The sequence below is a fragment of the Psammomys obesus genome, unplaced genomic scaffold (assembly GCF_907164565.1).
Source record: "Psammomys obesus unplaced genomic scaffold, mPsaObe1.curated_primary_1811, whole genome shotgun sequence".
Classification (NCBI taxonomy): Eukaryota; Metazoa; Chordata; class Mammalia; order Rodentia; family Muridae; genus Psammomys; species Psammomys obesus.
The window spans coordinates 378,695-406,483 of NW_026596039.1; the positions used below are offsets into that span (position 1 = coordinate 378,695).

Below are 27,789 nucleotides of genomic sequence, written 5' to 3' on the forward strand. Positions count from 1 at the left end.
GGCTTTTCAGGGGCGGGGGCGGGGCAGAAGGTGCTGTCAAACACATACCCTCCTCTGCAGAGCCACTGTTTGGGTCTGTATCACAAACCTTCCACTTGCAGGTGTCAGGACTCCTTAGAATGGATGTGGGGGGCTTTTTTTTTTGTATCCTCTGGGAATATTTTCCCATCTTTCATTACATTTCTTTATTTACCTGTTTGTTTATTGGGGGTGTGCACATACAGAGGTCAGAGGACAGCTTGCAGGAGCTGATTCTCTCCAGCTACTACCTTGGAAACTCAGGTTTCCCTGGGCTGAGCACGGGGCAGTTGAGGAGCACTGTCAGCACCCAAAACCCCCCTTCTCTGATCCCACCCTCCCCAAGCTCCTGTGACTGCCTCATCCCCCTGACACAGTAACCCATCCTTGGGTGACATGCCAGGCGTGGATCCTACAGAACCCCACATGCTCCCCTTCTATCTCACACAAAGAACTAATCCCCTCCTTGCATGGGGACAGCTAAGGCTACATGACCTCTGAGACAGATTCAAGTAACCAGTGACCCCTGATGGGATCCAGGGCTGCAGCCACGGCCTTGGGACTTCCCTAAGACCGTCCCCAGAGCATTTAAAGATGAGCCACCTGTGCTTTTTGCATTTGCCTGCCTAAGTTTTGACGTGTATTTTCTAAGCTGCTCTCCCTGATCCTTGCATACGTGGAGAAGAAGCCACAGCCCCTGCGGGGCCCCATGGAGGAGTATTCTCCAGCAGCTTCTGTGTGTGGAGAGTTTAAATATGGAAGGGTCCATGAAAGCTGATACCTAAGCAACCCGGATGGAAATGGCTCTGGGATGGAGCAGGGGAAAGAAATTTATATACATGTACACATATATGACCTTGGTTTTCAGCCTGTCAATTTGTCCAGTTAAAATATTTGTTTTTCAGTGCTGGTGACCAAACTTAGGGTCTCATGCCTAGGAGACAAGTGCTTTCCTAATGAGCTACATATGCCCAGCTCAAGAACATAGGTTTTAAGGAGCCCTTCTTCCTACTGTCCAGGTTCATTTGGCTGTGCATCAACATCCTTCAGAAGCTTGAAGCAGGAGTGTGGGAATTTAGTCCCCAGGGCCCAGAGGATGAACAAGATACGAGAGATGGCCATTAGACTTTATTTCCAAAGAGCAGAGCACATTTGACCTCCACGGGAGCTCACCTTCTCCCTCCCCATCCCTTCCCAACTCTGTTCCCCACAGGCCACCTCCCTCCTGACCGCCCCCTCCACCCCAATCTCTCTTAAGCCGTTCAAAATTTGGAGGAAATAAATCTCACTGCACTAATTCAGTGAGAGTTTGAGCCTCGTCAGTGCAGAACAAATAAAAGGAGTGAACTGGCATGACATTTTACTGCAGAAGAGAGGTCGTTTCCAGCCACTAATAAAAAGGATTTGACACAGACTAATAAAGAGAAATGAATTTCTCTAATGGCCTAATTTAGCACATTCAGCACTGTGCCTCCGCCTGGGTGCTGGGAGCGCGGACAGAGGCAGGAGGGCGGGAGAGACAAGGCTAGTCTCCGGGAGAGGGGAAGAAGGGATGATCTCAAATAACATTTTATTATTTCTTTTCTCTCTTCTGAGCCCCCAGCCCCACCCCCACCCTCATCACCTCTCCCCAGGAGCATCCGAACTAAAATCAAGCTCAAGGTATGCAGTTCCTGTTAACGATCCAAAGAAATAAAGAAGCCCTCTCCATAGAATTGCAGCCTTGTGCTAGCTTAAGAAGGTGATTAAACCGGATGCGTTGATTTCTACAGGGGCTTAAGCCATCGTTTGGTTTAATTACTTCTGACACTTCTGCCTTCGTATTTTCTACATCACCCAAATATGCTGGTCAAGAGTGCCCATTGTGGGGCTAAGCGGGTGGGACTGCTGTCCCCCGGGACAGCAGATGGATCAGACGTGGACAGTAGGCTGGCGGAAGCCCTTGGCAGACGTGCTCACCACTCCCTCTGCTCAGCCACTGAAAGGCTCAAAACCCTAAGACTCAGACAGCCCCTCTGCCAAGATCAAGACTGCTTTTCAGGGTTGGAAGTTGCTTCCCCTACCTCTGAGGCTTCTGAGAGTCGATAAGAGTTCACAAAGCCCTTTTCCTTTCCCTTGCCACCCCCCCCCCGCCCCCGCCCTGCCCGAAGCTTCAAGGCAGGTTCAAAGACTGGTGATGAGTTTCCTTAAAGACCTGGAACAGAGACCACAACTTTCCTGGCAGTCTTTCACACTCTAATCTGACTTGAAGCTCCCCTCTGTGGCTGCAGCACATTTCTCCTTATGAAGAGGACTCAAGAAAAGACAGCTGGGCCTTTCCTGTATCTTTTTCTTCCTCCTCAGACAACTTGGCTTTTAATTTAAAACTTCTTTTTTTTTTTCCTACTTATTGGAGAGTAGAAACAGAATGGGAAAGAATGCAAACAGCTTCGGAGAGACTGGGATACAAAAATTAAAAACAACAGTGTCAGAATAGACACACCGAAACAGACCACTGCAGATTGGGTGGGGCTTAGGGATGGTCCCAGGCCTTCGGATATTATTAGTCTTGGTGCTCTAACCCTGTGATTCACCGTCAAGCTCTGTCCCTTCTGAGTCTCAGCCATCTCTCTCCTTGTGACCTTGACCAGGCTACAGACCTCAATTATGGGTCCAGCCACCTGACTGGCTGCCCACCTCTCCCTCCCTGACATCGCCACCCACTGATCCTCCAGACTCCACCAGTAGCCTTCTCTGGCCAGACTCATCCTGCTGAGGTATAGGCAGTGGGAGCCCAGGCTCAGTGCCCACTCCTCCCGGAGTCCAGGGTTCCTTCCAAAGGGGACAAGGTAGTGAGAGCCTTTCCCTGATAGGACAAGATGATGACCAGGGGGTGGAATGGATGATGTGTGGTAGAGATTTCTGCATGGAAGCAATCTAGCAAGAACAAAGTCAGAGACAGGGTCAGCCTGCTCCAGAAGACACTAATCTGTTGGCCAGAGGGGTGGCTGGGCTGGGACACTGAGGGTGGGGCTGGTACTCTGTACTGCTTACCCTTTTTGACATGCATGGCTGCCAAAGGCCTGCCTTCCAGGAAGCTCTACCCAGGGGCTGGCATTGTGATGCCTTATTGCTAGTATCCCCGTCCAGAGAACACTGAGATCACAGAGACAACATCCCAGAAGCCACTGTTCCAGTTTCCTGTTGCACCCTGGGCTCCACTGATTCCTTGCACCCAAGCTTCCTGCTCCCACTCTCCTTCATGCTCTTCTCATGACTGGCAGAACCCAACTCCACACACGACCTGTTCTGTGAAGATGCTCAATGGTTCTCTCTGACAACTGGGTTGTCTAGACACACCTTCATGGTCATCGCACCAAATGCTATGGCTTCACCCAGTTCAGGGTAGGAAGCAGGGTAATTTGGAACAAATATCAGACTTTAGAGACAGACAGTGGTGAGATGTTTGAGCAGGTTACAGAACGTCTTTGAGCCTCAGTTTCTACTTTTATTTAACAGGGATAATCCCTCCCATACGTAATTAAATTAATTAAATGAAGAAACACAGATAGTCTTTGGCACTGAGCAAGCTATCGATTAATATTTGTTTATCCGCTCCCACATATGTGGACTCCTTTATGCAAAGCACCACTATACTATCCACTTCAATATATTTATTTACCCTTGTCTGCTGTCTCCTTTGGCTGGAAAACGAGCCCACGTGCTAATTTCAATAGAGGCTCAGAAAGAGAAGGGAGAGAGGGAGGTGCCTTGTCATTTTTCAGAATGCAAAAGCACCTCTATTCTTTCCTTCTTCCCTTCTTCCTTCCCCCCTCTTTTGAGTGCACACATGGAGGACAGAGATCGACTTCCTCTGTGGAACTCCACTTTACTCTTCCACACACAGGCTTCTGCTGAGCTTAGTGCTCATTGCTTCAGCTAGGTGGCTGGTCAGCAAGCCCTAGAGACCTGCCTGTCCCTCTGCCCTACTACCCCAGTGCTGGTGGTTCCTTACAGTCAGGCACTGCGACACCAACTTTCATTCGGATACTGAGGGGCTGAGCTCGGGTTCTCATGCTTGAGCATCAAGCTGGGCCATCTTGCCAGACAGACATCACGCTTCCAGTGTCTAGGATCTCCTTTCTAGTTTTCTGATGGATTCTTCTAAGCAAGCCGTGTGTGAGGGGCACAGCGTTTTCTGCTGTCCCTCTGATGGCAGTCACTCACAATAGCCACTTGGCAGTGATGTCTCCTGCTCTCTATGCTGCTTTTGAGTTATTGAGACAGGGTTTTGCTATGAGTCCCCAAGCTGACATTGAACTTATGATGTAGCCCAGGCTGTCCCTCAAACTCCAGCAATATTCCTGTCTTAATCTCCTGAATGCTGGGCTTAAAGTCATAAGCCACCATGCTCAGCCAAAAGTCCTTTATTTTCTTAAAAAAAAAAAAAACGTGTTAGCAGTAAGAATTTTCCTATGACTCCGATTTCATTCTACTAACCATAGCTTTGGTACACAGAACCATCTTCCTTATTGCATGCTGTAAGGAATTGCTGTCTGTGACCTGGTAACTTTCTGAATTTCCAATGAATGTAGAAATAGAGAGTGGCACTAGCAGGGGATCAATAAAGCTTTGACCACTGATGAATGGGAAGACTCAAATGAGGCAAGCAGTAACTACAGAGACGAGGTTTCTGAGACAGGAGCCTGAAGTTCTTTCTGGCTTAGGATCTGCCGTTACTGGGCAAGCTCGAATCAGATTTAGCCATCTGACAGCTTGTGGACTCAGTTACTGCAAAAGGACCCACTTCTGCCGGAGTATGTGGGTGGGGAGGGGTGGAAGGTCTCGGGGCTGGGTGTGAAAAAAGGTGCGTGTTCAGCTTCTACTTCTTCAAAAGCACCAGATGGAGGGAGGAGAGCAGGGTGGGGAGAACAAGCCAGAAGCCCCTGGTTGGATGTATTTTTACTTCAGGTGTGACGTTGAAAACATGCGGGATTATTTTTAGTCCTGCCCAGTGGGCGGTATGCTCGCCTGGGTTGCCTTGGAGAGGACTTTTTCTTGTTACTAAATTGGAGCTGCATCTGTTAGGGTTCCTGGGCTGGAACCCAAATCTCTTCCCCCCAGGTGGGTGGACGGTGAATGTGGGACCCAGGCAGGTCATAGTCTTATCTGTATTCCTCCGTCTCTATGCACATTTGTGTACATGTGCGTGCACACACACACACACACACACACACACACACACACACAAACAGAGAGAGAGACACACACACAGGGAGAGACAGAGAAAGACAGAGAAACAGAGAGAGACAGAGAAAGAGAAACAGAGAGGGAGACAAAGACACACACACACTTAGAGAGGGAGAGGCACATCAAAAAGAAAATCAATATGAAATCTCAATTGTGGATGCTAAGTCCAGGCTACAAGAACAAAAATCTGAAAAACAAAAAAACAAAAAACAAAAAAACCTAACATGGCACTCCTTCCCCACCATAAAAAGCACGAGTAACAAGCACTGGAAAGAACTGGCTTTTCTGAGAGTAGGCAGCTAATGAGGTTTCCTATCCTGGTCACCAGAAATCCATCCACTCCACAAACAGGCCATACTGAAGAAGACCGGATTAGGGAGGTGAAGGGAGCTCTATCCACTTCACCTTGGTCACTGGCAGGAATCGAGCACCCATCCACATGCATTTGGTGGCACTTGTTGAACTGTAAAGAGCTCTTATCAAACACCCTAATCCGCCCCTATGCCCTTAACACACCCATTCTACCGAAGAGCAAACTGACATGCTATGTGCTTGAATGATTTCCTCAAACTAAGAAGTGATTTCAAACTTACAACATGGATGTGGAGAACCCAAATACTGAACTCTTCCCTCTCACCCATGCGGTAATTTTGATTGTTTTTACATTTATTTATTTAAGGGGGGGTGCACACGGGGAAGTCAAGCGACATCTTGCAGGAGTTGGTTCTCTCCTTGTACCATGTGGCTTCTGGGGACCAAACTCAAGTCATGGGGCTTGGCAGCAAGCACCTTTACTTGCTGAGTTGCCTCACTGGTCCCCACCTTCTCCCTTTTCTTCCACCATCCTTGAATCTTGTGTATCTTGGGGCCCTGTGTATCCTAAAGCATCAACACTTTGTGCTTGATGCTTTAGGATACACAAGAAATCTCTGTTTTATCAGATAGGTTTCCGGAAGTACCTCTTCTGCTAGTCACCTTTCTGTGTGGGAACAAGGCTACAGCATTTACAGAGCTCCATTTTCTCACTGAATGTCTACTCTGTGGAGTAGAAAAGCCTTTCGAAAGAGGCTCAGTGATTGTGCCCAGCGATAAAGTCAGAAGCCTGAAGCCTTAGTCTGTGTTCTTTCCACATGACCATGAAATGGACCACTGTCTAACAAATGCAGAGCATCACTGATTAAAGGAGGAGTGGGCTGGCTCAGCTGAACCCCGGTGAAAAGTCATTTGAAACAGAAGCTCTAAAGCCCCAGTTTGCTCCTCTCTCACCCTGCTCCACCCCCCCCCCCATTTGCACTATCAGGGAGACACAGTACTGGCTACTTTCCCTTTTGTAAAGAGGGTCAGTGGACTGTGCATCACAGTTGTAGCCTGTTGTCATTGAGGTCTCTGTGTACCAAGCAGTGCATGCATACACTTGTGAGGATCCAGTCACTTTTGGGGCTTCTGGATTCCTGGATCTCTTATCAGTAAGCTGTGTCTTGGTGGGATGAGGGCACAGTCTGTGGACAATTCAGCTCTACGTAGACTAGGACTAATGGTAGAGTCACAGCACTTACCACCTCTGGGCATTCTACTGCACGAAGTAGCTGCGACCCACTGGCCTTCCAATAACCTGTGCAGAAGCTGAGCTTGGGCCAAGTGCCTTCAGACCAGTGGGAAGAGGATAGAACGGGCTCCCCTTGGAACTCAAGAAACTAGAGCATGCTATCATTTCCCAGATAATGGCTCCAGTAGACCGGAAACCCTGGTGACAGCCACTAGGCTAGCTAAGATGGTACTTTCCATGCCAGCAAATCCAGCTGCTTCAGAGAGCATGGAATGGGCTTTAAAGTTTTTATTTCATAAAGCCTAGCCAAGGACACAGCCTGGAACATCTGTTCCTTGTACCTAGTACTTCAGAGGCCTTGGCCTAGAGCTCTGGTCCCAGTTTCTTCCTTGGAATGGCTCCATTTCTTTCATGCTATTCTCAGGCCACCTAACCCAACACATTCCATAAAGGACCAAGCACAGCGCCAGAAGACAGAGAGTTAAGCTCCAGGGTCATTTAGTTGTAGCCAGAACACTCTTTGGTCACAGGGTGGACAAATTCCCTCAATGATGCATCATTAGGAAGTGGCAGTTCCCAGGGTCCTGGCCAGGAAGCTGAAGAGGACAGTCACAACAAGACAACTCTACCCTGCTGCTTGTCTAACCTGATCTTGGGGGCACTGACTTTCTAACATCTCTCAGCCCAGCCCCTGGAAGGGCAACTGTGATGCCATTCTCTCAGGGTTTGCCTACCTTGGGAAAGTGACTCTCCCACACAGGATATAGGCATTAAATCAGATACTTGGATACTTTTTTGGAGCCCTTATTCTGTGCCAAGTTTATATTTCAGCTACTTTCTATATTCCTCCCCTGCCCCTCCTCACATTTCTTCTTTGTAATGCCTTCAGGACTTCACATAATGCTTTACATACACACCGTACACACCAAAGAAATGCTTGAGTGAGAACCATTTGATTAGGAGGCCCTTCCCATCATCAGGGCCCTTGCCCTTTACTTCCTAGCCTGCTCACCCTGCTTGCTCCAATGTCCAAGAGCAGCTGACACCTACCAAGAACATGTACCATCAGCCAGGTATGTATGGGGGAGGGGGTCATGCGCGCTCCTACTTGCCCATGCATGAGGCAGCCAGAGGTCTGCGTCAGATGTCTGCCACTTCTAGCCCTCACCTTATTTTTTGAGGCAGGGTATTTCACTTGTCCTGAGCCTAAACTGGCTGGCCAGGGAGGGCCCAAGACCTACCTGCTCAACCAAGAAGCCCCTGTGGTTACAATAGCCTTGCCCCGTTTTTATATTTCCTTTCTTTTCTTTCTTCTTCTTCTTCCTTTTTTTTTTTTAGATCTAAAATCAGATCTCCGTGCTTGATCTGCAAGCACTTTATTCTTGAGCCACTCCCCACCCAGGTTCTTTCCTAAGCCTTTGCCTGTGCAATCTAATCCTCATGGCAGCCCTGATGACGAGATAGTATGACTTTCACTCTCATTTACAGATGAGAAAGCTGGGACACAGACAGACTTAGTGCCCGACTGTAGAACCAGCTTGCGAACCAGGCAAGTGCCAAGGCTGTGGTCCTAATCCCTAGGCCCATATCACCAAATGCTTCAAACAGAGTAGGCCAAAGTGACACAAGCCGGACCTATGCTTAAGACCCTCCAGCCAACTCAGCATGCACTGCCCTCTGCACTGGGCATTACCTACTGTTATGTAACTTTATCCTGGGTATGAGTGTTTTCTTTTCTACAGTGGAGAAAATGGAGGCTCTGAGAGATTAACTCACCCGAGGTGACAAAGTTAGTTATCACCACGTCTATTTCTAGAACATTATTCTATTTCCCCTGCCTAGCATGGGTTGCTAAGCTGAATTTGCACCTCCAGCTAAAGGGACTGTGAGGATCAAGCCTCAGTATTCGGTGACCTTTAGGATGGTCTCATGGGAGTGATCAGACCAATGCTCACTGTCCTGTTTCCTCCCTTCCCTGACAGGTGTGGATTCGAAAGGAACTCTGTCTAGATGCAACAGGGATGAGCATAATATACACAGTGCCTTAGGAATTCACCTTGCTTTCTTGAGTGACAGTTGGACTGCGAGATCTCAGGGGGTAGAGAACTCCGGGGTGGAGGCTCCCGGCTGAATGGTTCATGGGAACTGGGGGCCTGATTTGAAGTCTCAAGCATGCACTATGCAAAAGCCAAGATTCTAAGACAAGAGAGCAGAAAAAGAAGATGAAAGAAGGGTTGGAAGCAGGGCTTCTAGAACTGCCATGAAGGAGTTCCATCACTGGCAAACCAGCAAAGGCTCTTAGACCAAGCTGGATGCTGAGAGTGGGCTTCCGCAAGCAGACGGAAACAGTACTGTAGAATCCCCCAAAGAGAAAACTCTCTGCCTTTGGGGTTCAGGTGGAGCACGGTGCTTATATACTTACACAGACCTTTCCCCACCATCAGCACTTTCTGAAGCATTAAGTCATTAGAGAGAGAACATTTCCAATTAAGATTCCAGTGTTAGACCTGAGGGGACAGAACCAGGAGTGTAGGATCAAGGCTACTCCACAGAATCTGCTCTTGGGATTATTTCCCTTCCCCCATTTGTAAATAGAGACTGTGTCTGTGACCTGGCTCCTCCTATGGGGATTGCGCTTCACGCTGGCAAGGCTGAGTCCTGTCGATTTCTTTCCAACTCTTCAGTAGCAGTTTTGAGTGGATCATGGAAGGGGCATTCACAACACGGAAATTGGCAAATATTACAAATCACACTCCTTGCTTCTCCCCCAAGGCAACTGCCAGCACACCAACCTACGGCCACCGTTTATTTATGGGGTGCTGTCTAACCTATTTAATTAATCCCCTCAACAAGCAATTCAGCACCCTCTTTGCCCAAGCTGCTAAGGCTGATTTGTGTAAAGTGCAGGCGACACTCACTGAGCAAGACAGACAGGAACCCAACCCTGTCCTCATGGAGTTAACAGTCTAGTGAGTGGAGGGCACAGAAATGTTGATCCAGATGTTAATCCACTTAATTGTCTGAATAATGGCACAAAGGAATACAGGGTAGAGGAGTCACCCTCTTCATCCGATCCTGCAGCTGACCTCAGTGCTTTTTAGTGGGGAAGCAAAACACAACTGCGTTACTATTTTCTTGCTATTCAGGCCTCCAGCCCACATTTATTTAACACAGGTAACTTCAGTACTGCCAATGGGTCACAGCTCTCAAAGAGGTTCTTGCAGCCCTAGGAGGGACGGCCAAAACCTTAGCAGAGCACGCTCTGCAGTCACCGTCCTCCCCCACTTGCACCTGGCCAGCCTAGCTCCCTGCCACTCTTCTGCTCCCCAGGACATCGCGGTTTCCATGGGAACCCACACACTTCAAAGGGGAACGAAGGAGACGGGAGGGGAGGAGGGGGAGGAGTGCTGGATTAACCTCACCCTCTTGGCCCCATCTCTGCTCTGCATCCTAATCCCTCCGTCTCAAACTGCACCTGACACCTGACCACCCTGCAGCATGGCAGGTGGGTGCTGCAGTCCAAGTTAAATTTGAACTTCTCTGGGAGGAAGCATTGGAGTTGAGGTGTGGGTGCGGGGCTGAGAAAACTGAGGACCATCCAAACCTAAACCTCCTACTCCATGGGCCTCCCCTCCTCCGGTTCCCTCTCATCATTGCTCCTGGGCCACAAACACAATTACCCAGGATGTGCATCCAATCATGGGATCTGCTTGGATTAGACTGAAATCATTAATCTGAGCCCGGGCTCCTGGTTGCCTTGCTGATTAGCCCAGATGATGCTCCGGTATGATCCAATTAAAGACAGGCTCTGCTCGGCCCCTCCCCCAGCTTCCAGATCAGAAGGGAACCAATATATTTCATTAACACTTCCTTATACACAAATAAAACCTTGGGGGCACTGGCAGGCTCTCTCCCCTTTGTCACACTGCCCCTCTGCCTGTCAGCAGAAGTCAGGGGAGGGGGCTTCCCCCATCTTTCTCCATCTATAGTCCTGGAAGGGGCCATAGGGAAGACTTCCAAAAAAGTAGTGCTGGGCACTAATCTGAATGGAAAGGGTCTTGTTACACTTATTGACATAAAATATGGACTCCCTGACGTGCTTTGGAACAACCAAAGTGCCCCTGGGCAGGCAAATCTAATTAAAATTACTGACCCTACAGGAGGCTGGGCATCTAAGCAATGGCTGCAGAGAGGGCTGATGGTACTAACAGGAGAGGTGTGAATACAGGAGACAAGTCGGGGGCTCTGGGACTAGAACTAGAGAGCTGGGGAGTTGGGCAGTGGCATGGTGTTAGCTCCAAGCTAGCTGTGAGGAGCCGGACAGCCATGTTTGCCCAGAAGTCCCTTTACTGGATCAGATGGTTTCAAGTCCACCTTGGGCAAATGCTAAGGGTTTTGGTTGGCTAGCCCCGGGAAAGAAAAGGGGTAAGCAGGAAGTAGTGTTACCTGAGGAAAGGTTTGAGTCGTACTTCAAGTGGCATGGTGGACAGGTCTCAAGGAGCAGTGTGCCACTTCTTCTGAAATTTGGCATGGGTGCAGCATGAGCCTGGTATCTTGAGAAAGACTTTGGAGTGTTGTATTTACTATTGATATATCTTTTAGTAACTGCTGCTGATAATCCTAAACAGCTGTATAACCCAATCACCACACAGAGACTATGATTTATTTAGTTAACCTAGAACACAATGCTGGGCAATTGTTACTCCATCCTAAACCTCCAAGCCCTCATAGTTTCCTAACATTTAGATTCACCCATTATACTTGCTTTTTTGTTGGGTTCATTCTCCGCTGTTCTAAGACCTCTCTCTCCTCCAACTCTTTTTCTCCCAGTCTCTCTCTCCTCTGCCTCCCACTGTCTGCCTTTCTCCTGTCCTCTGGCTCCTCCCCTTCTCTCCTACTCCTTCCTGTCCATTGCTCAACATTGTGGCTGGTTGTTTCATTTTGGCACGTTTACACAAAGTTGAGACAGGTGATGCTTAGAACAAGTATCACAATGCAATGTCCGGATTGAAACCAGAGAGTGGGGGAGAGAAGTCAGCATTTGAATGAGCAAGGGTAAGGTGTATCCATTCCAAAAGAACATTATACCAACACTGGAGTCCATGGATCTTGCTGTGATGGCCTTGACAAGTGCAGCACTGCTTTGCGCCAGCCATGGTGCCAGGTGCTTCCATGGGCTCCCTCGTTAACTCTTATTAAATATGCTGCTCGAGTCTATCATGAACCTTTAGGCTCAGTGAGAGGTAGCACCAACCCTGGGTTTCCAGAAACTTTATTCCTAGCAGATATCATGATTGGATGCACAGAGGTAATTATGTTTGTGGCCAAGGGGCAGTAATGAGAGAGGATCAGAAGAAGGAAGGCCGGTGGGTTGAGGGTGGAGGCTTTGTTTGAACCATGCTTGGTCTTCTTGGGGGGCACCTTAAGCACCCTGATGTTTTCTCCCAAAGAGCACCTATTTGTTTTACTTCATTATTTTGTGTGTATGAGTGTTCTGTCTGCATGTAGGCCTGTGTACCACAAAGCCAGAAGAGGGCATTGGATCCCCTGCAACTGGAGTTACAGACTGTTGTCGGTGCTGAGAATCAAACCCGAATCCTCTGGAAGAGCAGCCAGTGCTTTTCACCACTGAGCCATCTCTCCAGCCCCCAAAGATCCTCTCAATCAGAGGTATTCTCTGTGATCTATACTCACCACACACCCCTTCCCCATGAATCTGAAATGATGCCTACGATCAGCCTCTAAGGTGCAAATGAATCCCCCCAAACCATGTGACTTTCACATGTTGAATCCTGAGGACTGGGTCAGCCCCAAGATGTTGTTTTTCCAATCAGCTTCCATACGATGCCCCATGGACTACAGTTGGAATAGTCGTGGTCTAAACTGAGCACTAAGAGGAAAGCCTGAGCCATCAGGCCACCAGGGGAGCTTGCAGAGGTCGCTTTATTTCCTCTCCCTTCTCAGGCACACACCTACATGAGTTACCCAGGCTCATTTATGGGCAGCTGTGTAATCACTCTTTTCACTCCCAGGCTGCTCTGGCCACTGGCTCATCCCGATCCTATAACACAGCGAATTCTGTTTTTCCCGAAAAGGCTAGCCTACATGTTTTCCACCTGGCAGAGTCTCTTGCTCAGCCAGCAAGCCAGCCACAAACACTGCCTCACAAAGGAAGTCTGTCCAACTGCTCTGAGTACACAATGGGGCCTTCTTATTTGCATGTCTGTTGGTTCCTGGGGTGACAAGTACTGATGTTTACCTTCCTAGGTCACTCACGTTCCCAGGAGTCTATAACAGCGCCTGCAATATTAATAGTAATTATTCAATAAGAGAGTGTGAGGGAGGGAGGGAGGGACACTGAGGGAGGCAGGTTTGTCCTCCCTGGGAGTGACTGTGAACAGATAGATCCCAAAATTCTTTGGGTAGAGCCCTGCACCCACAGGCAGCTGGACCTGGCTTATTTTTTGCTCAAGTCAGGGACCAGGTACTGTTTTATTTTAATTTTTTGCAGGACCTAGGTGTTGGCATTAGAGGCAATCAGCTTATCTGAGTAACTAAAAATAATGCTGATGATAATGATAATAACATCACTAATTGCCACCATTACCATGAAGGCATTGTCTTTGGGGTGTGGGGGAAGGAATCAATCTCCTTATTCGTTTGTCTTCCTGTTTGCCTGTCTTGGGTGCATTATTCCTGGTGTAATTCTGCGTTACTGGCATTAGCCATGACGTATGCCTTGCCGGTGTATGTTGCGCTTGCTGCTGCATGGGAACATGTGAATTCGCACGAGTGAATCTGAGCCAGAGTCAACACCATCTTTTCTTTGTACTGTGGGAGTCTTGCGAACAAACAACAATAAAAATCTCATTCAGACCTGTTTTTAGATAACTACACTCTCGTCCCCAACCACTCACACAAGAACTAGAGTTGGTTAAGGCACCATGGGTATTTCCCTGATCTCCACTCACCTTCTCATTCAGGACAATGACCTGGGCACCAGGGCCCACACAGTCACACACCACACTTCTTGCTAAGACAGCTTGAAACAGAGTGTGACCCGAGTTTACCTGGAATGCTGACAAAGACAATTCACATTGAGAATTGTCTTTGAAGAGAGTTTGGTTGGCTGAACTGAGGGTTTCTGATGTTCATTAGGGCCCCATCTTCCTGGTTGAGAGGGGAAGGGAATCTTCATGGCTGATACTGCCCATACCTTCATGTCTATCACAGATACTTCCAGCAAGTAGAAGCAAACCCACAGTGGCCAGTGGGGGTGAGTGGATTCTGAGTTGAGGGAGGAAGCTCAGACAAGCTGCTGCTGGCCATCATCATGATGAGCCTACCTGCCAGCCTGCATTCTCCTATCTCAGCTAAGGCTTGCAGGAGAGTCCCCTACCTGTACACAGCCCGCTTGTCGGCCTCCAGCTGGGCCTGGGGGTCAATGGGGGCACTGGGCACAGGTGTGCTGGCGGTAGCTGAAGGTGCTGAGATGTGGACAGCCTGGGCCTTGGAAGGTGGCTGGGTAGTTGCTGTCATCTGCAGAGAGAAGAAACAGGGAAGGTAGATTAGGTGGACTGAGGGGTCTTCCTTGGCCTCTCCTGGGCCAGGGAGGGAGAATGTGTGCAAGAGAGCTGCACATGGTAAATTGTATCCATTTATTCATTTGCTACTGTGGACAGTAAAGCAGTCTTTTCATTTTTTTTTCCAAATGAGTATGTTCTAAAAAACAAACAAACAAACAAACAAACAAGCCAACAACTCAGTAACCAGAGAATGGGTTCCCAACACTCTTAGAAAACACAGAATTTTATTTTCTTTTACTGAGACAGGGTCTCTTGTAGCCCAGGCTGGCTTAAAACTTGATATGTTGCCCAGGCTTACCCTGAATGCATGATCTTCGTGTTTCCACTTCCCAAATACTGGGATCACGGGCAAAGCTACTATGCCTTGGCCTGAGAGATTGTTCTTAAAGCAAATGTTGTGATCTTTGCCCAGGAGTAGAAAGATAAAAATAACCCCCACCCCAGAAAATACCCACAATATAATAAACTACTTCAATTAGGTTAATGAGTCTTGTATGCATAAGTGTTTTGACTGCATATATGAATGTGCACCACACGCATGTCTGGTTCTCTCCAAGTTCAGAAGATGGCAGTGTGCCTCCCGAAGATGGTTGTGAGCAGCTATGTGGGCGCTAGGGCTGAACTCAGGTCCTCTGCAAGAGCATCAAGAGCAACTCACCACTGAGCCATCTCTCCAGCCCCTGTTTATGAGTCTTTTTGACAATAATGAGTTTGATTATATAACTTTAAAAAGCAGGAAAAAAAAGAGGCTGAATGTTTTTCACTTGGACAGTTTTATTTGTTCCTTTCAGTTCAAGTCAAGAGGTAACTAACTCTCCTAGTAGTTTTGATGGCTCTGCAAGTTTGGCTTATGATCACTTGAAGATGAAGGTGTTTTTCCTTGTTTATTTTTGGTTTTGTTTTTGAGACAGGGTTTCTCTGTGTAGCCTTGGCTGTCCTGGACTCGCTTTGTAGACCAGGCTGGCCTCGATCTCACAACAATCCTCCTGCCTCTGCCTCCCTGAGTACTAGGATTAAAGGCATTCACCACTGACTGAAGATGAAGTTTTTGATGGACAGTGAACAGATAGATGCATGCTCTTGATCGTAGCAAAAACTTTCAAAAAATGGTTTTCATAGCATGTTATAGGGGTTTGAAGGTATCCCAAAGCCTACAATTTTATGCCAACCATACCAATTTCTTTCAATATAATACATTGAGTTTTCTGTCTAATGTTTCATTTAAAGAAATAGTCCAGTATCTTCAAAATTCTTGAAAACAATTATTACAGAACTTAATTCTTTTATTTTATATTTCTTTTAGTTAAATAGACTCCTAGAATAACATCAATACATCTGTATTATTCTCCTCTGTCTACCTATTCCTGATACCATGATAGCCCTTATCTCACTGGTCTTAGCCAGAATGTACATTTGTCGCTGGCTCCAAGGCCTTATTCACCAGCCCCTGACACTCAACTGATCATGCTTAAATAAAAATGACAGAGTTTGACAAAAACATTTGACAAGAAGAAGAATAAATGAATAAATGAATAAATGAATGAATATGCTTGGAAGGAATCAGGTATTTCACAGCTTGTGAGTTCATAATAGGATCTATGTCAGTGCTTTACAGAATAAAAAGTATTTTGTGAATAAAGCACATTATTGCTGTGTGTGTATATCCCCAGGACATCAGCAGAGATCTTGCTTTTTCCAGTCATATCTCTGCTCAGGTGCCACTCTTTTTTAAAAAAAAAAAAACCCAGCCACCCCTCACCCCACCTGCCCCTTGCTTTGTTTTTCTGTGTTCATCAACATGAACATAAACTATATGTATATTTAATTATTTTCTCTCTGCTCCTCTTTAAAACTCCACAAGGGCTCATAACAATTGCATTCTGTCACTAGAAGGTATTAAATATTTGTTGAATCAATGAATTAATGAATAGCAGAGGAAAAATAAAACACCATAAAGGAAACACCTGTGTTTTACTATACTGTGTCATTTTGTCAAAAAGAAACATCCCTGTCACTCTATGGGCTACATGTGTGAACTCAGTGCACAGGAGGCTTGGTGCCTGGGAGCCAGCAGACAAATGCTTGTCCCTTTATTAGCCTCTGACCTCAGACAAATCTCTTAACTTGCCTGAGTTCGTGTTTTCTCATCAGTATGCATTTAGGATTGGTGGTCTTTAAAGAGATGCTACATGAAGGAAGAGCGAGGCAAGTACTGTACTAGACTTCACAATGGAGAAAGAGGGCACACTCAGTTAAAACGGTGGTCACAGTTTCACTGATCTGTAACCACTGCGGGCCAGATTCTCTCATCCCTCACCCACTAACAAAATTGAGTTTATTTGTAGGCGTTTCCAGAGTCTCTGTCACAGTAAGCACTGCTCTAGGCTCTCGGCTTACAAGAGCAGTGCCTGAAAAACATGGAGAAATTGGCAAGTTCATTAAACTGGCTTTATAGGAAAATACAGCATAATTAACTTCGGCAAGGCATCTCCCACTGTATGTAGCCTGGTGGACAATTGCATGGATTGTGAATTACACCTCACAGAAGACAACTAAAGGACAGATGTCAGCATGGGGAAGTTTCTCGGCAAAGGCCACACGCTTCCTTCTTTGGGTAATTTTTTTTTTCAACATTTTTCTTGGTGATTTAAAGGCTATCTGAGGAAATGCTCAACAAATTTATGGATGATGAGAAACTTGGACCCAAAAGATCTTTGCAGATTTGGACAATAGGGCATACCTAATAAGATTATTTTTCATCTAATAAGTTAAAATTGAACACTTCTAAAAATAAAGCACAATCAATAATGTAAGTGCAGAACAGGGGATGCAGGGGTTAGTATCAGTGCGTTAGCTGATGGCTTTGCTCGATATAGCCAAGGTGTAATGTGTTCATGAACAACAGAAACAAGCAAATCCCAACATAAACTAATGCTGTCTGAGCATGCATTAATGAAAGCCTAGAGCACAGAGTGATGAGGTTAGGATCCCGTTTTCCCTCGGATTACAGAAGTACATGAAGGTACATTCTGAGGACAGCTGACCTGTGTAGGGAAGGGATTCTGTAGTTTGTTACCTCACGACTACTTGAAGGCACCTAGAATGCGTAAGCAGGATTTGGTAACCAGGGGAAATGGGAAGACATAAGAGCCTCCTTTAACTATCTGAATGAGGTGATTATAATTAAACATGAGAGTTGTAGAATGTACTCTAGTCGTAAAGCAGGCACAACTACATCAACACAGCTCATCCGAGGGTAAAATGTCAGTGCACTGGTACACTTAGCCCACTAGGTAAATTGTCTGGTGTCCTTGAAGGAATCCACAGAGGCCTTTACTAAGATGAGCGTCTAGAGAAGGGTGAAGGAGGTTCTCTTCTGTCTGGCTGGGGAAAGGCAGTGGAAGGCCTGATGGGATAAAGATGAATGCTCAGAATAAAAATTAAATCAAAATCGGTCATTTGCAGATCTCCCAAGGGGCCCTGAAAGGCTCTCAGAGGGTGAGAGACCAGAGCTGGTTTGAAAGGGAGGATGACTCAAATTTATGTGGCTCATGGGGGGTTTATCTAGCCAATTCTGCATTTCTTCAGGTTTGAAGGATGAATGTTTATTTCCAAACAGGTTTCTTTCACTAGCCATTTCCAAAGACCTGGAATTGAAATAGGATCGGTCACCGTTCACAAGGTCAGAGACCCTACAGGGGAATGGGGGTGATTTGAAATCAGTTTTAGGAGGAGCAAAGTCTAAAGAGGGGGAGCAGGGGGAGAAGCTGGGTGAACGAGGGCAGGGCATGGCTGTTAAATGGCCTCGCGGAAGTGCCTGCGAAACGGATGATTGAAGTTTTCGGGAATTCTTCGAGCTGGTTCATGTCTGGGTGTCTTGAAATTGGCCACGGTGGGAGTACTTACAGCAAGGAAACTGGTGAATGGTGCAAATCAGGGCAGAACCCTCCTCTCAAACCCATGCCCCAAGAGCCAGTTGCTAGTTACTAACCAACACGCTACTAATTCCGGGGGACTCCCCGAGTGACTTCCTTCCATTCTCCCTGGTCTGACAAGGGAAGAAACTAGCCTTACAAATCCACAAGGCCATTCAGTACATTTACAGCTGGTCTCAAACAGGCCGCTCTAGACCAGGGTACTTCTTTAAGGAAGGTCTACCTGTGTGGCTCACTGTGGACAAGGTTGGCGATGGCACTAAGGCAGACAGACAGGCAGCCCTGTCCCTTTCCAAGCAGAGGAAGCTAAGGCACAGAGAAAGAGGCAGGCAGAGTTAAGCAATGCCCTGAGGGCAGACTAGGGAATCAGAGAAGCCTCAGCAAATGAAGGCTGATGAACCTCCCTTGGGTTTTAGGGACATGTTTTGGGACAAGGCTTAATCAAGAGAACAAGATTGCGTCTAGTGGACAGGGCAAGATAGTGTTGGCTTTGGGGAGGCCTATCTATGTGATCCTTGACTCTTCTCTTAGCTGTGGTTCCTTCTTGGAATGAAAGGGCCAATACCCGCCTGCTTCCCTTTCTTGGATGTGATAATCACCAAGCTTCTCTATGTCTCCAAGATGGAACCAGCCCTGCCCAAATCTCAAAGCTCAGTGACTTCTGCCCCAATTCTTTCTTCTTCTCCTCCTTTTCCTTCTCCTGCTCCTCCTCTTCTTATTTTTATGTGTTTGGATGTTTTGTATACATGTATGTTTGTGTACCACATGCAGGCCTGGTGTCTGCGGAGGACAGAACAGGGTGTCAGATGTCCTGGAACTGCAGTTATAGACAGCTGTAAGCTGCTATGTGGGTGCTCTGAAAGAGCAACAAGTGCTCTTAGCCTCTGAGCCATCCCTTTATCTCCCTGGTCCCAATTTTAAGTGTCGTTCCCTGCCTGCCATCCAATTAATGGGAAGAGTCGAGGCTAACGAAATGCATGAACGGTTATACAATATCTAGGGAATCTAGGAGATCCAACTGTTCTGAAAGCCTTATCTTCCATCTTCAGGATGAGTAGAAGAACTTCTGAATGGATATAAGAGAGGCCAGAAAGAGCCACTCTTGCTGTCCTCACCAGCACTTGTATGACACCTTTCCGTTAAATGCCTTCCTTCTCCACTTGTAGCAGGGAGCAGCCAATGTCCGTCAGAATCTACCTGAAGAGTAAAAGGTTGATGCAGGCTTCCATGCAGAGGAGCAATCCTGTGCAGTTTCTCAGTCCATTTGACAGACAAGAAAACAGACATCCATGCAGCTGAAGAAACTCCTGGAGACCCTTGTTGCCTATGCCTGTCACCCAGTGAACCTCTCACACAGAATTTCAAGTCAATTTCTCCAACAATGATTGTGCTGAAAACACTTCTAACTCAAGTGGAGCCTAAGCAGAGAAGTATGGAGGGCTTATTAGCCCAAAATGGCCTACTGCTCTCGTGATTTTTCTCTTGGAAGCCACAGAGGGATCCTCTAGAGACCCTAAGCTTTGGGAAAAAGCTGGGCTAGGGCTTTCCACCCTGAGATCCAAACTGTGGTCAACTGCTATTTCCTGCAGGATCCACTGAGACTTCTGCTCTGATACTCACAGAGGTGGAGGCAGGTAGCCTTGAGGAGAGAACCACAGCAAAGTCTTCCCAGCATGCCAGAAAGTCACTTCATATTTGGGAGAGCAGAGGTGTTCATGTCACATAAAAATAGTTTTGAATCTTACCCTAAACACTGATGGCTGGGCAACTTTGCATACATAACCTTCCCTTCTGATGCTTTATCTGAGGAACAGGAGAGATATTTCTTACCCCCAGTCCCTGCTGGGAGGGCAGCTGTCCCTTAATGGCTGACAGAGATACCTGCTCTGTGCTTGCATGGCCTGGTAGCATGCTTCTGATTCTTTGCCAGCTGGTCGCACGCTCCTGTCAGACTGGAGGATGCTTTACGGTAGTGGCCCGGTCTTATCTGTTTATTGTTGTAGCCCTACTGTCCTACACAGAGACTATCCAAACTCCATGGAATGCAGGAGAGGTGGTTGTGCAGCAGACAGGACTCCCCACGCAATGCTGCCTCTCCGGCTGAGCCCAAATGCCTCGGGTCATAACAGAGAAGCCCACAGTCTCTGACCACACACTGACTGGAGCAGTGGGCACTCTGCCAAGGTCTGGAGCTAATGAATCTCAGCTGGATATGCTGAGGTGGGCATCTTCTTTACATCTGGTTCCGTTGGCCTGTGGGACTTGGGCAAATTCTTCAACCTTTCTGATGCCTGTCTATAAAATGGGAATAATTTCTTTACACCTACAGTTATAGGTTGCTAGAGTGAAAGGAGATAACACATGGCATAAGCCGATGGAATTTAATAGGCCTCAGCATGGCAGTTGCTATTAATATAATCCGTGTATCTTAAAGCCTTCGCCCTACCAGCCGGCTGCCTCCATTCTCCTCTGCAGATGATCAGCCCTGGGGTCCTATGAAATTAGTGTGCCTCTGCCAAAAGAACCCACTTTGAAATGCTCCTTGGAAGTGGGACAAGGATGAGCTTAGGAGCGGAATGACAGAAAGAGATGCCACCAATCATCAGCTGCCCTCTAGGCCAGCTGACTCAGTTCCTTTGAGCCCCAGGAGTCCTCTCAACTGAACAGGGTGAATCCTACCTCTCCCTGTTTCTACCATGAGGACGTACAGGACAGTGCATGGCTGAGTGTTTCTCGGCACTTTCTGGCATCACTTGCAGTGCTGGGGATGGAACCCAGGTCTTGCGCATGCTAGGCACGTGCTTTACCTACCAGTTACAGCTTTGGGCCCCTAAGCATTGTTGATGCTTTCTTTTGCCAGTCTTCTGTGCTTAGCCCATATCTTCACTTTATCAACACAGACACTTCTCCTAAGACACTTTCCCTTTTCTCTGAGCCCTAGACCTGGCAGGAGAAAGTCAGGAAGAACATTCCTAAGGAGCTCAACAGATTCCATGCAGGTCTGGCCCACTGAGGGCTGCAAAGGCTCCAGCCAGCAACTGGCACTCCCTCTAGTGCCAGGAAAGAGCCAGCATGGGTTTTCCTAGCACCCAAAAGATATTCCAAAGACTTGGGGTGGGTTAAGAGCTTGAAGCCATTTGGTAACTATCAGTTTTGGCTGAAAAGTGGGAGGCAGCAGCAGGTATGGTCAGTGTTGAGAGGGAGATAATGGTCTCAGTGTTCAAAGTCTGCCTAGGCCTATTCCTTGAACCCTAGCAAGGGGGACCAGCACCCTACCCCATGCTTTCACCTCTCACACCCCACTGCTCTGGGCTGCCTGCACATACCTGATGATCCCCATGGCTGCCTCTCGTGGAAGCATCCTCACTTCCCCTTCTCTGGAGCTGAATGCATTCAGCTCCCAAGAATGCATTCTTTTCTCCACAGTCCCAAGAATCAGGTAGCTTTGGCCTCTGCCTCATCTGTATCTGTATTCAGTCTCAACATCTGTTGCACTTTGGGGCCATCTCAACAGGTTCTTCAGCTTTAACGTGTTGTTAAATGACTGAATGGCGGAGAGATTGAGTGAGTGATGGTTAAAAGACTCTGGCCAAACAAGATGCTACAGAGGCCTCCTCAAAATATCTGTAGTTAGGCTAGGGAGGGGGATCAGCAACAGAATCAGGATAGCACCTGGCAGTGGGGAGTTGCTGGGACAGAGGCCTGAGTCCCCTCCACCAGGATCCCCAGGCCAGCTAAAAAGACAAGTCCACAGACAAGTTAGGGTGCTGTGCAATTAATTAATTAGTTAATTAATCGATTACTGCCTCGATTAATTAACTATTAATTACATAGAGCTTTATAGGCAGTGGTTTACAAAAGTGGATCTAATCAGATGCCGTCCCTGCCCCCAACTGCAGGCCTGGTTATCATTGACAGGAACCAGGAACAGACATCAGGTCAGGGATGGGAACCCCGTCTCACACTTCTCAGCTCTGTACAGGTTTTTGGAATGTGACCACTCCCTCACTTCCCATTCAGTTCCAGAGGATTCTTCACTTCTGTCATAGCCCCAAGCCAGCCAGTGATTTCCAACACAGTCTCATTGTGTGCATGTGTCTATCCACACAAGTGTGTGTGTGTGTGTGTGTGTGTGTGTGTGTCTGTGTGTGTTCTTAGCTGAAAAAACATATCTGATATGCCTATTGTGTTCCTAATAAAAAAGTAATTAAAGTTCAATCCCATCTGGGCTATAGAGATGTGCAGAAGATGCAGTGAGGAATCAAGCCAGACCATAGCTGAGCAGACTCGGCAAAACCCCACCTGAGATTTATACTGCAGTGTTCATGGGTTACAAGGCAGGAAGGGCCAGAGTTCCACTTTGCCCCTGAAGAAACTAAGGCCCCATCAGGACAGGAACTCTAAGTCTGCACCCCCAGTGCATGGTACACAGTTGGCAAGGCTCGAAGGAAGCACTCAATATTTGTTAAAAGGAAGAAAGAATGGAAGAGGTCAGTCGTTACTGAAGTTACTCGCCTGATGGCAGCAGGGTCAGGGTCATACCCAGAATTCCTGAATGTCTGCTCTGGTGAGTTATCCTACTCTCCCAGACCACCAGCTCCTAGAACAACAGGAGTCCTGGTGTCTTACTCACCTAACCCCTCCTGCTAGGCCACAGGGACACTGAATCTCTTCAAAGGTGGTACAAGAAAGGACACAGCATGTAATGTGCCCCTCAGCCCTGCTGCTCACGGGAGCACCTGTTCCTTGATTTACTTTAGGCTTTGCATCCTTGGCCCGTTAACTATTTTTGTAGCTGTTTAGATCACTTGCCCTGCTTGGAGACAAGAAATTAGACAATAAGATCTCTGCTTCTGGGAACTACCAGTACTGAGGTGGTAAGTAAGTTAATCAAAGGCAAAACATAAACTGGGCTCTGAGCATGTTTCATCACAGACTCTCTGGTCCTGGGGCCAGTCCATCATCTATGCACAGATGGAAAGGGCTCAGCTAGACCTGGAGTTTGCTTTTGCCTTCTATGCAGGTCTAAAGGCATGGGTGGCCCAAGCGGGCAGGGAGAAAGGTCACTGAATATAAAGGGAAGAAAGGCCCAGTACAAAATGAAAGGAAGAGAAGAATATGTTTTGATGAGTCAAATCGAGGAAAGATGGGTCTCCCATACGGTCCCTGAGGTGTTGCCCCCCAGGGGCAGAGGAACCTGTCAATCATAGCTACAGAAAAGGCTTAGAGGAACTTTCAAAGCTGAGAAATTAACTCTCTGCTGCAAAGTGAATGGGTTTCACAGGCAGCTGAGCAGAGGACCCTGCAAGGCAGGGGCTCCTGGATGCAAAGAGACGAGAGGAATGTAAAGGAGTGTGACAACCCCTGAGCCTGCTTGCCCTGCCCGTCACAGCTGCACGGCCTGCATGGAGGCCATTCACAGGCAGGGCCCCGTCCACCCCCTCTGCCTTGTTAATGAAACCAGCGTGGAGATCCTAATGACTGATCAAAGCCCAGCCAGCTTCCTCAGGCCCGATGCACCCTTGCTTCTTCTTGGAGAATAGGGGCTAGAATAGGGAGGGGAAACAAGGGTGTGGGGTAGGAGAGAATGCTTTGTAGCCCCATCTCTAAGGTAGGAAAGCACCATCTTGACTCTGGAACCATGAATGCAGTTTCCTTGGACCCTGACACTCGCTGTCTTTACTCCAAGGGTTGCAGGGTGATTAAGCAGTGGAATTCTGCTTTCAAAGGGCCTCAGGCAAATACTTGCCTTCACTCTGAGGGAAGCATCCTCAAATGAGTCTGGACACTGAGTTCTCATTTTGCCATCTTGCTTTCTCTGGTGAGCGAGGAAGCCAGTCCTGAGTAAACCACCAAAGCCCCTTTCTGAGCAAGTATCGTCATGCCATTCAACATCAGCTCCCTGCCACCTGCCTATCCATTTATGCCCAGTCTACCCTTTCCATTGAGTGCCACACTAACCAGGGCTGAAAAAGAGTTCCGCTTTCTAGTCAAATGTCCGTGCAGCAGGGTTTGCTGGAGATGTGCAGACAGAGAACTTTAAACATTGACTCTCTACACCAGCAGACCAGATGATTTAAGTATGTGTCCTGCCTGCAAACCAAAAAAACCTTTATGGAACAGTACATCTGGGTCTGTGTTTGAGGAAGAGTAGGGTGGGATGGCTGCCTTCTGTTTCCTGGGCCTTGACAAGGGTGGAAAAGCTGTTGCCCTCACTACTAAACCCCTGTTTCCTGGAGCTGCCGGCGAAGCCACAGAAGGGAGAACTTGGCACGGTGAAAGATGCTGCGTCTGCGTGTGCTGCCTGACAAGAAACAGGAGGCTTCAAGGTTTTTCTGAGGTGGAGAGATGGAGAGAATATGCAGGAAGGGTATATGACTACAAGGAGTCACAGGGCAGTTGATAGCATGAGAATTCTAGGAAGGAGACCAGAGTGACATTTGCCGGTATTTTATGAATGTATAATAAAGGGGCCTGGCTTTGAGAATCCCATTAGAGATTGCAGGGATTCTGGGCAAGAAGGAGGTGGAAGCTGTGAAAATCCCAGTGACTATGATGGCCAGGCCCACTGTGACAGAGTTGCGTTAGAACAGAAACAATTAACAGAGGAATCAGCATGATGTGTTGAACAGAGGATCCGTATATCTACTTCATATCCAGCGTCCCTGTAGACAACATTTTCACTAACCAATCCTTACAGAATTCTGAGTTCAAGCACGCCACCCCTATGTCTTCAGTGCATAGAATGAGTCTGAGTCAAGAGCATAGACACACATATTGGAACTGAGGTAAAAAGTGACTGAGTGACCTGAAGAGAAACCAGAGTATGCGGTATTGTAGTTGGACAGTAGAGGGCGCTGCTACTCCAACAGACTTCAACATAAAGCTACAGGAAGAAGGAAGTGGTCTGCATGAAGGGTACTACTGGGTTGTTGCTTTCGCAATTTCTAAATATACAATCAGTCTTCAGAGCATAATAAACAGAATGATGTCCTTATGAGAAGTCACAGAGTTTCCCCCAGACAAACTCAAACAGCCCAGAGGGACTAAAAGCCACTTAGCCATCATACCACTTTGGCTTATGCCCAAATAGCATGGGGCCATAACCATTAATGCTTTCCTACTAAAATGGAAAAGAAAAAAAAATTCTCCCTCATTTTTAATAACTTTATTCCCCAAACTTCAAAATGAAAATTGCCAAGTTAAGAACTTGCCTAGAAAAAAAATTCTAATTTATTATAAAGAAGGTCCGGGGCTTGGGAATTTTTTAATGCAGATTCCTAATTTTCCAAAGTGACATTCTCCTGTGCATTTGAATAGATTATGCTCAGTATTGCTAGCCCTTAGCACAACGGGAACATTATTAAAACGATTGCATGGGTCTCTGAGGAGAGGCTCTGCTTCTCGCTCCCTTTCTCATTTTGGGGACTTCATATCAGAGAGTGTCCATTGCTTGCCTGTGAAAGAAACTGGGTTTCTGGGGAGGTGACATGGAGTTGTGTCACAGAGGGAAGTCACAAGATTAGAACTGAAGGGGTAATGAAAGAGTGGGTCTCATTTCCTGAGGGCCCCTATCTCAGATGAGTCCCTGTGTGCCTGACCCATGTCCTATTATAAGGCCCGGCTTTCCTGAAGACACCGTGTCAGAGAGCAGCTGGTTCTTTAGGATAATGACATTACAAGGGAAATAGAGCGGAGTTTTCCCCTGAGGAGCTGGGGTTAGCTCTTGAAAGCTGAGAGGGAGGAAGGCAGGGGACCAGCTGTATGGAATGTTAGTGTTCAAGCACATGAGGGAGAACCACACCAGCCCTAAAGAGTGGGGACAGGGACTGCTGGGGCCTCCTGATTCCAAAGGCCAGTACCCAAATACAGGAAAAAGCGGTTTTTCTTCCATGAACCAGAAACCTCCATAGTCCTGTTCCCAAACCTCAGCAGTTTGGGATCCCTGCTCCCTGCTTTCTTCCAGCCACTCCTATCACTGCCTTAACCCTTCTTCCTTAGCCTCCATCTTCATCCAACCTATTTCTTAAGGTTAAAGTGATCCAGGGAAAGAGTATGAAGGTCCTGTGTTGAATAAGCCTAGAGACCCAAGGACATGTCCTAGAAGGTGGTCATTGGATGATGAGGAGTTTTGTACTTTCTGGGAGAGAGGAGTCAAAGATGGTCTGTAAAGTGGCCCTACAGCATCTGTCAACTTCCCAGAGGTTGGAAGCGACATGGTGTACAGGGCAGCTGCTAGGGGTTCACACCAAGCAGGGGCATCAGGAGGCCATAGGACCTACTGTAAACAAAGTCCCCTGCCTTGTCGCCACCTCTCAATACTCGTTTCCATGTGGTCTTTGAGGATGACTATGTTTGAAATCTCCCTGGTTGGCATGCAGCCAGAGGACGGTTGCTGCAGAGAAGGTGGGCTGACACACAGTAGGACTTCTCTGGGTTAAATTCGAAGAGAGCATTCTAGCCGGTGCAATTGACATGACACGTGCCCAGTGGATAATTACTGAACGGGGATGGACTCACACGATTAGGGTGGAGAAAGGAGGAGAACCCCAGATAGAGGCCAAAAAGGGACCATCCCCCATGAAAGAACAGCCCTAGAACTCAGACTCAGTGGCTGCTGGGAGGCACCCAATGTAGAAAGAAGAAGGGATGGGTCTCAGGGACTACAGCAGCCCAATCCACACAAGGTAGAAGCTTCCAGAACAAAACAAAACAAAACAAAGACAAAACCTCCAAAAAGCAAAACAAACAAACAACAACAATAATAACAAAAACCAGAGGGAACCAAAGTAGTGGGAAGCCACTGCTGCTGAGGGTCACAGGTTTTGCATCCAGGGAAGGAGGCTCAGAAGAACATGGAGCTGATGATGTCAGATGAGAACTAGACCAGGGGAACTGAAGTCGTGGGCTGAGAATCTTGCCCTTTCTAGGCAGAAGCCCAGAAGAGCCCCAAGAGATTCTTCTAACAGGCAGGTAGGTAGCAGGGCACTGATCAGAAGGGCTCAAGAGACCAGAGGTAGGGAGGTCCGGTGCTGAAGTAGGCAGGATTTTGCCCTGAGCAGGACTAAGGGCTTTAGCTGTACTTTCCAATGTCTGCACTGTGAGAACGGCAGACAGGTCTGTGATCACCACTCCAGGCTATGGTCCTGGTGACAGAATTAACCCAGCCTGGGTGTTTTGTCAAGCTCAATGACACTTCAAGGACCTGTATTTTCCAGACCAGACTCTCCAGAGAAGCCTCCCCAAAGCTGACAGGCTAAAGCTGAGCCAGGACTGACTGCCATATGGGGTTTCTAAGGCTACCAGACCTCCCCATTCTTCCCTGGCACACTCACCTGGGGGCTGTCCTGGTAGGGTGGGGGAGGGACATTCTGCGTGGCCATCATTGTCAGAGCTGGGGCTGGGGAGGCATGTTGCATCATGGGATTGATTCACATGGAGGATCTGTGGGCAGAAGAAAAGGGGCCGCAGCGTT

The 27,789-nt window shown here is 47.6% G+C and overlaps 1 protein-coding gene across 2 annotated transcripts in view; it reads right to left on the bottom strand.

The window, feature by feature from the left end:
* Positions 1-27,789, bottom strand: part of Pknox2 (PBX/knotted 1 homeobox 2) — a 258,062-nt gene that overhangs the window by 48,014 nt on the left and 182,259 nt on the right. The window contains exons 4-5 of one of the 2 annotated variants that reach the window (XM_055622367.1): positions 27,650-27,758; positions 14,193-14,332 (exon numbers count right to left, since the gene is read on the bottom strand). In XM_055622367.1, coding sequence (XP_055478342.1) covers positions 14,193-14,332; positions 27,650-27,736 — 227 coding nt within the window. In that variant the 5' untranslated portion in view covers positions 27,737-27,758. The remainder of the gene's footprint in view (positions 1-14,192; positions 14,333-27,649; positions 27,759-27,789) is intronic. The other variant, XM_055622368.1, reaches the window with a different exon arrangement.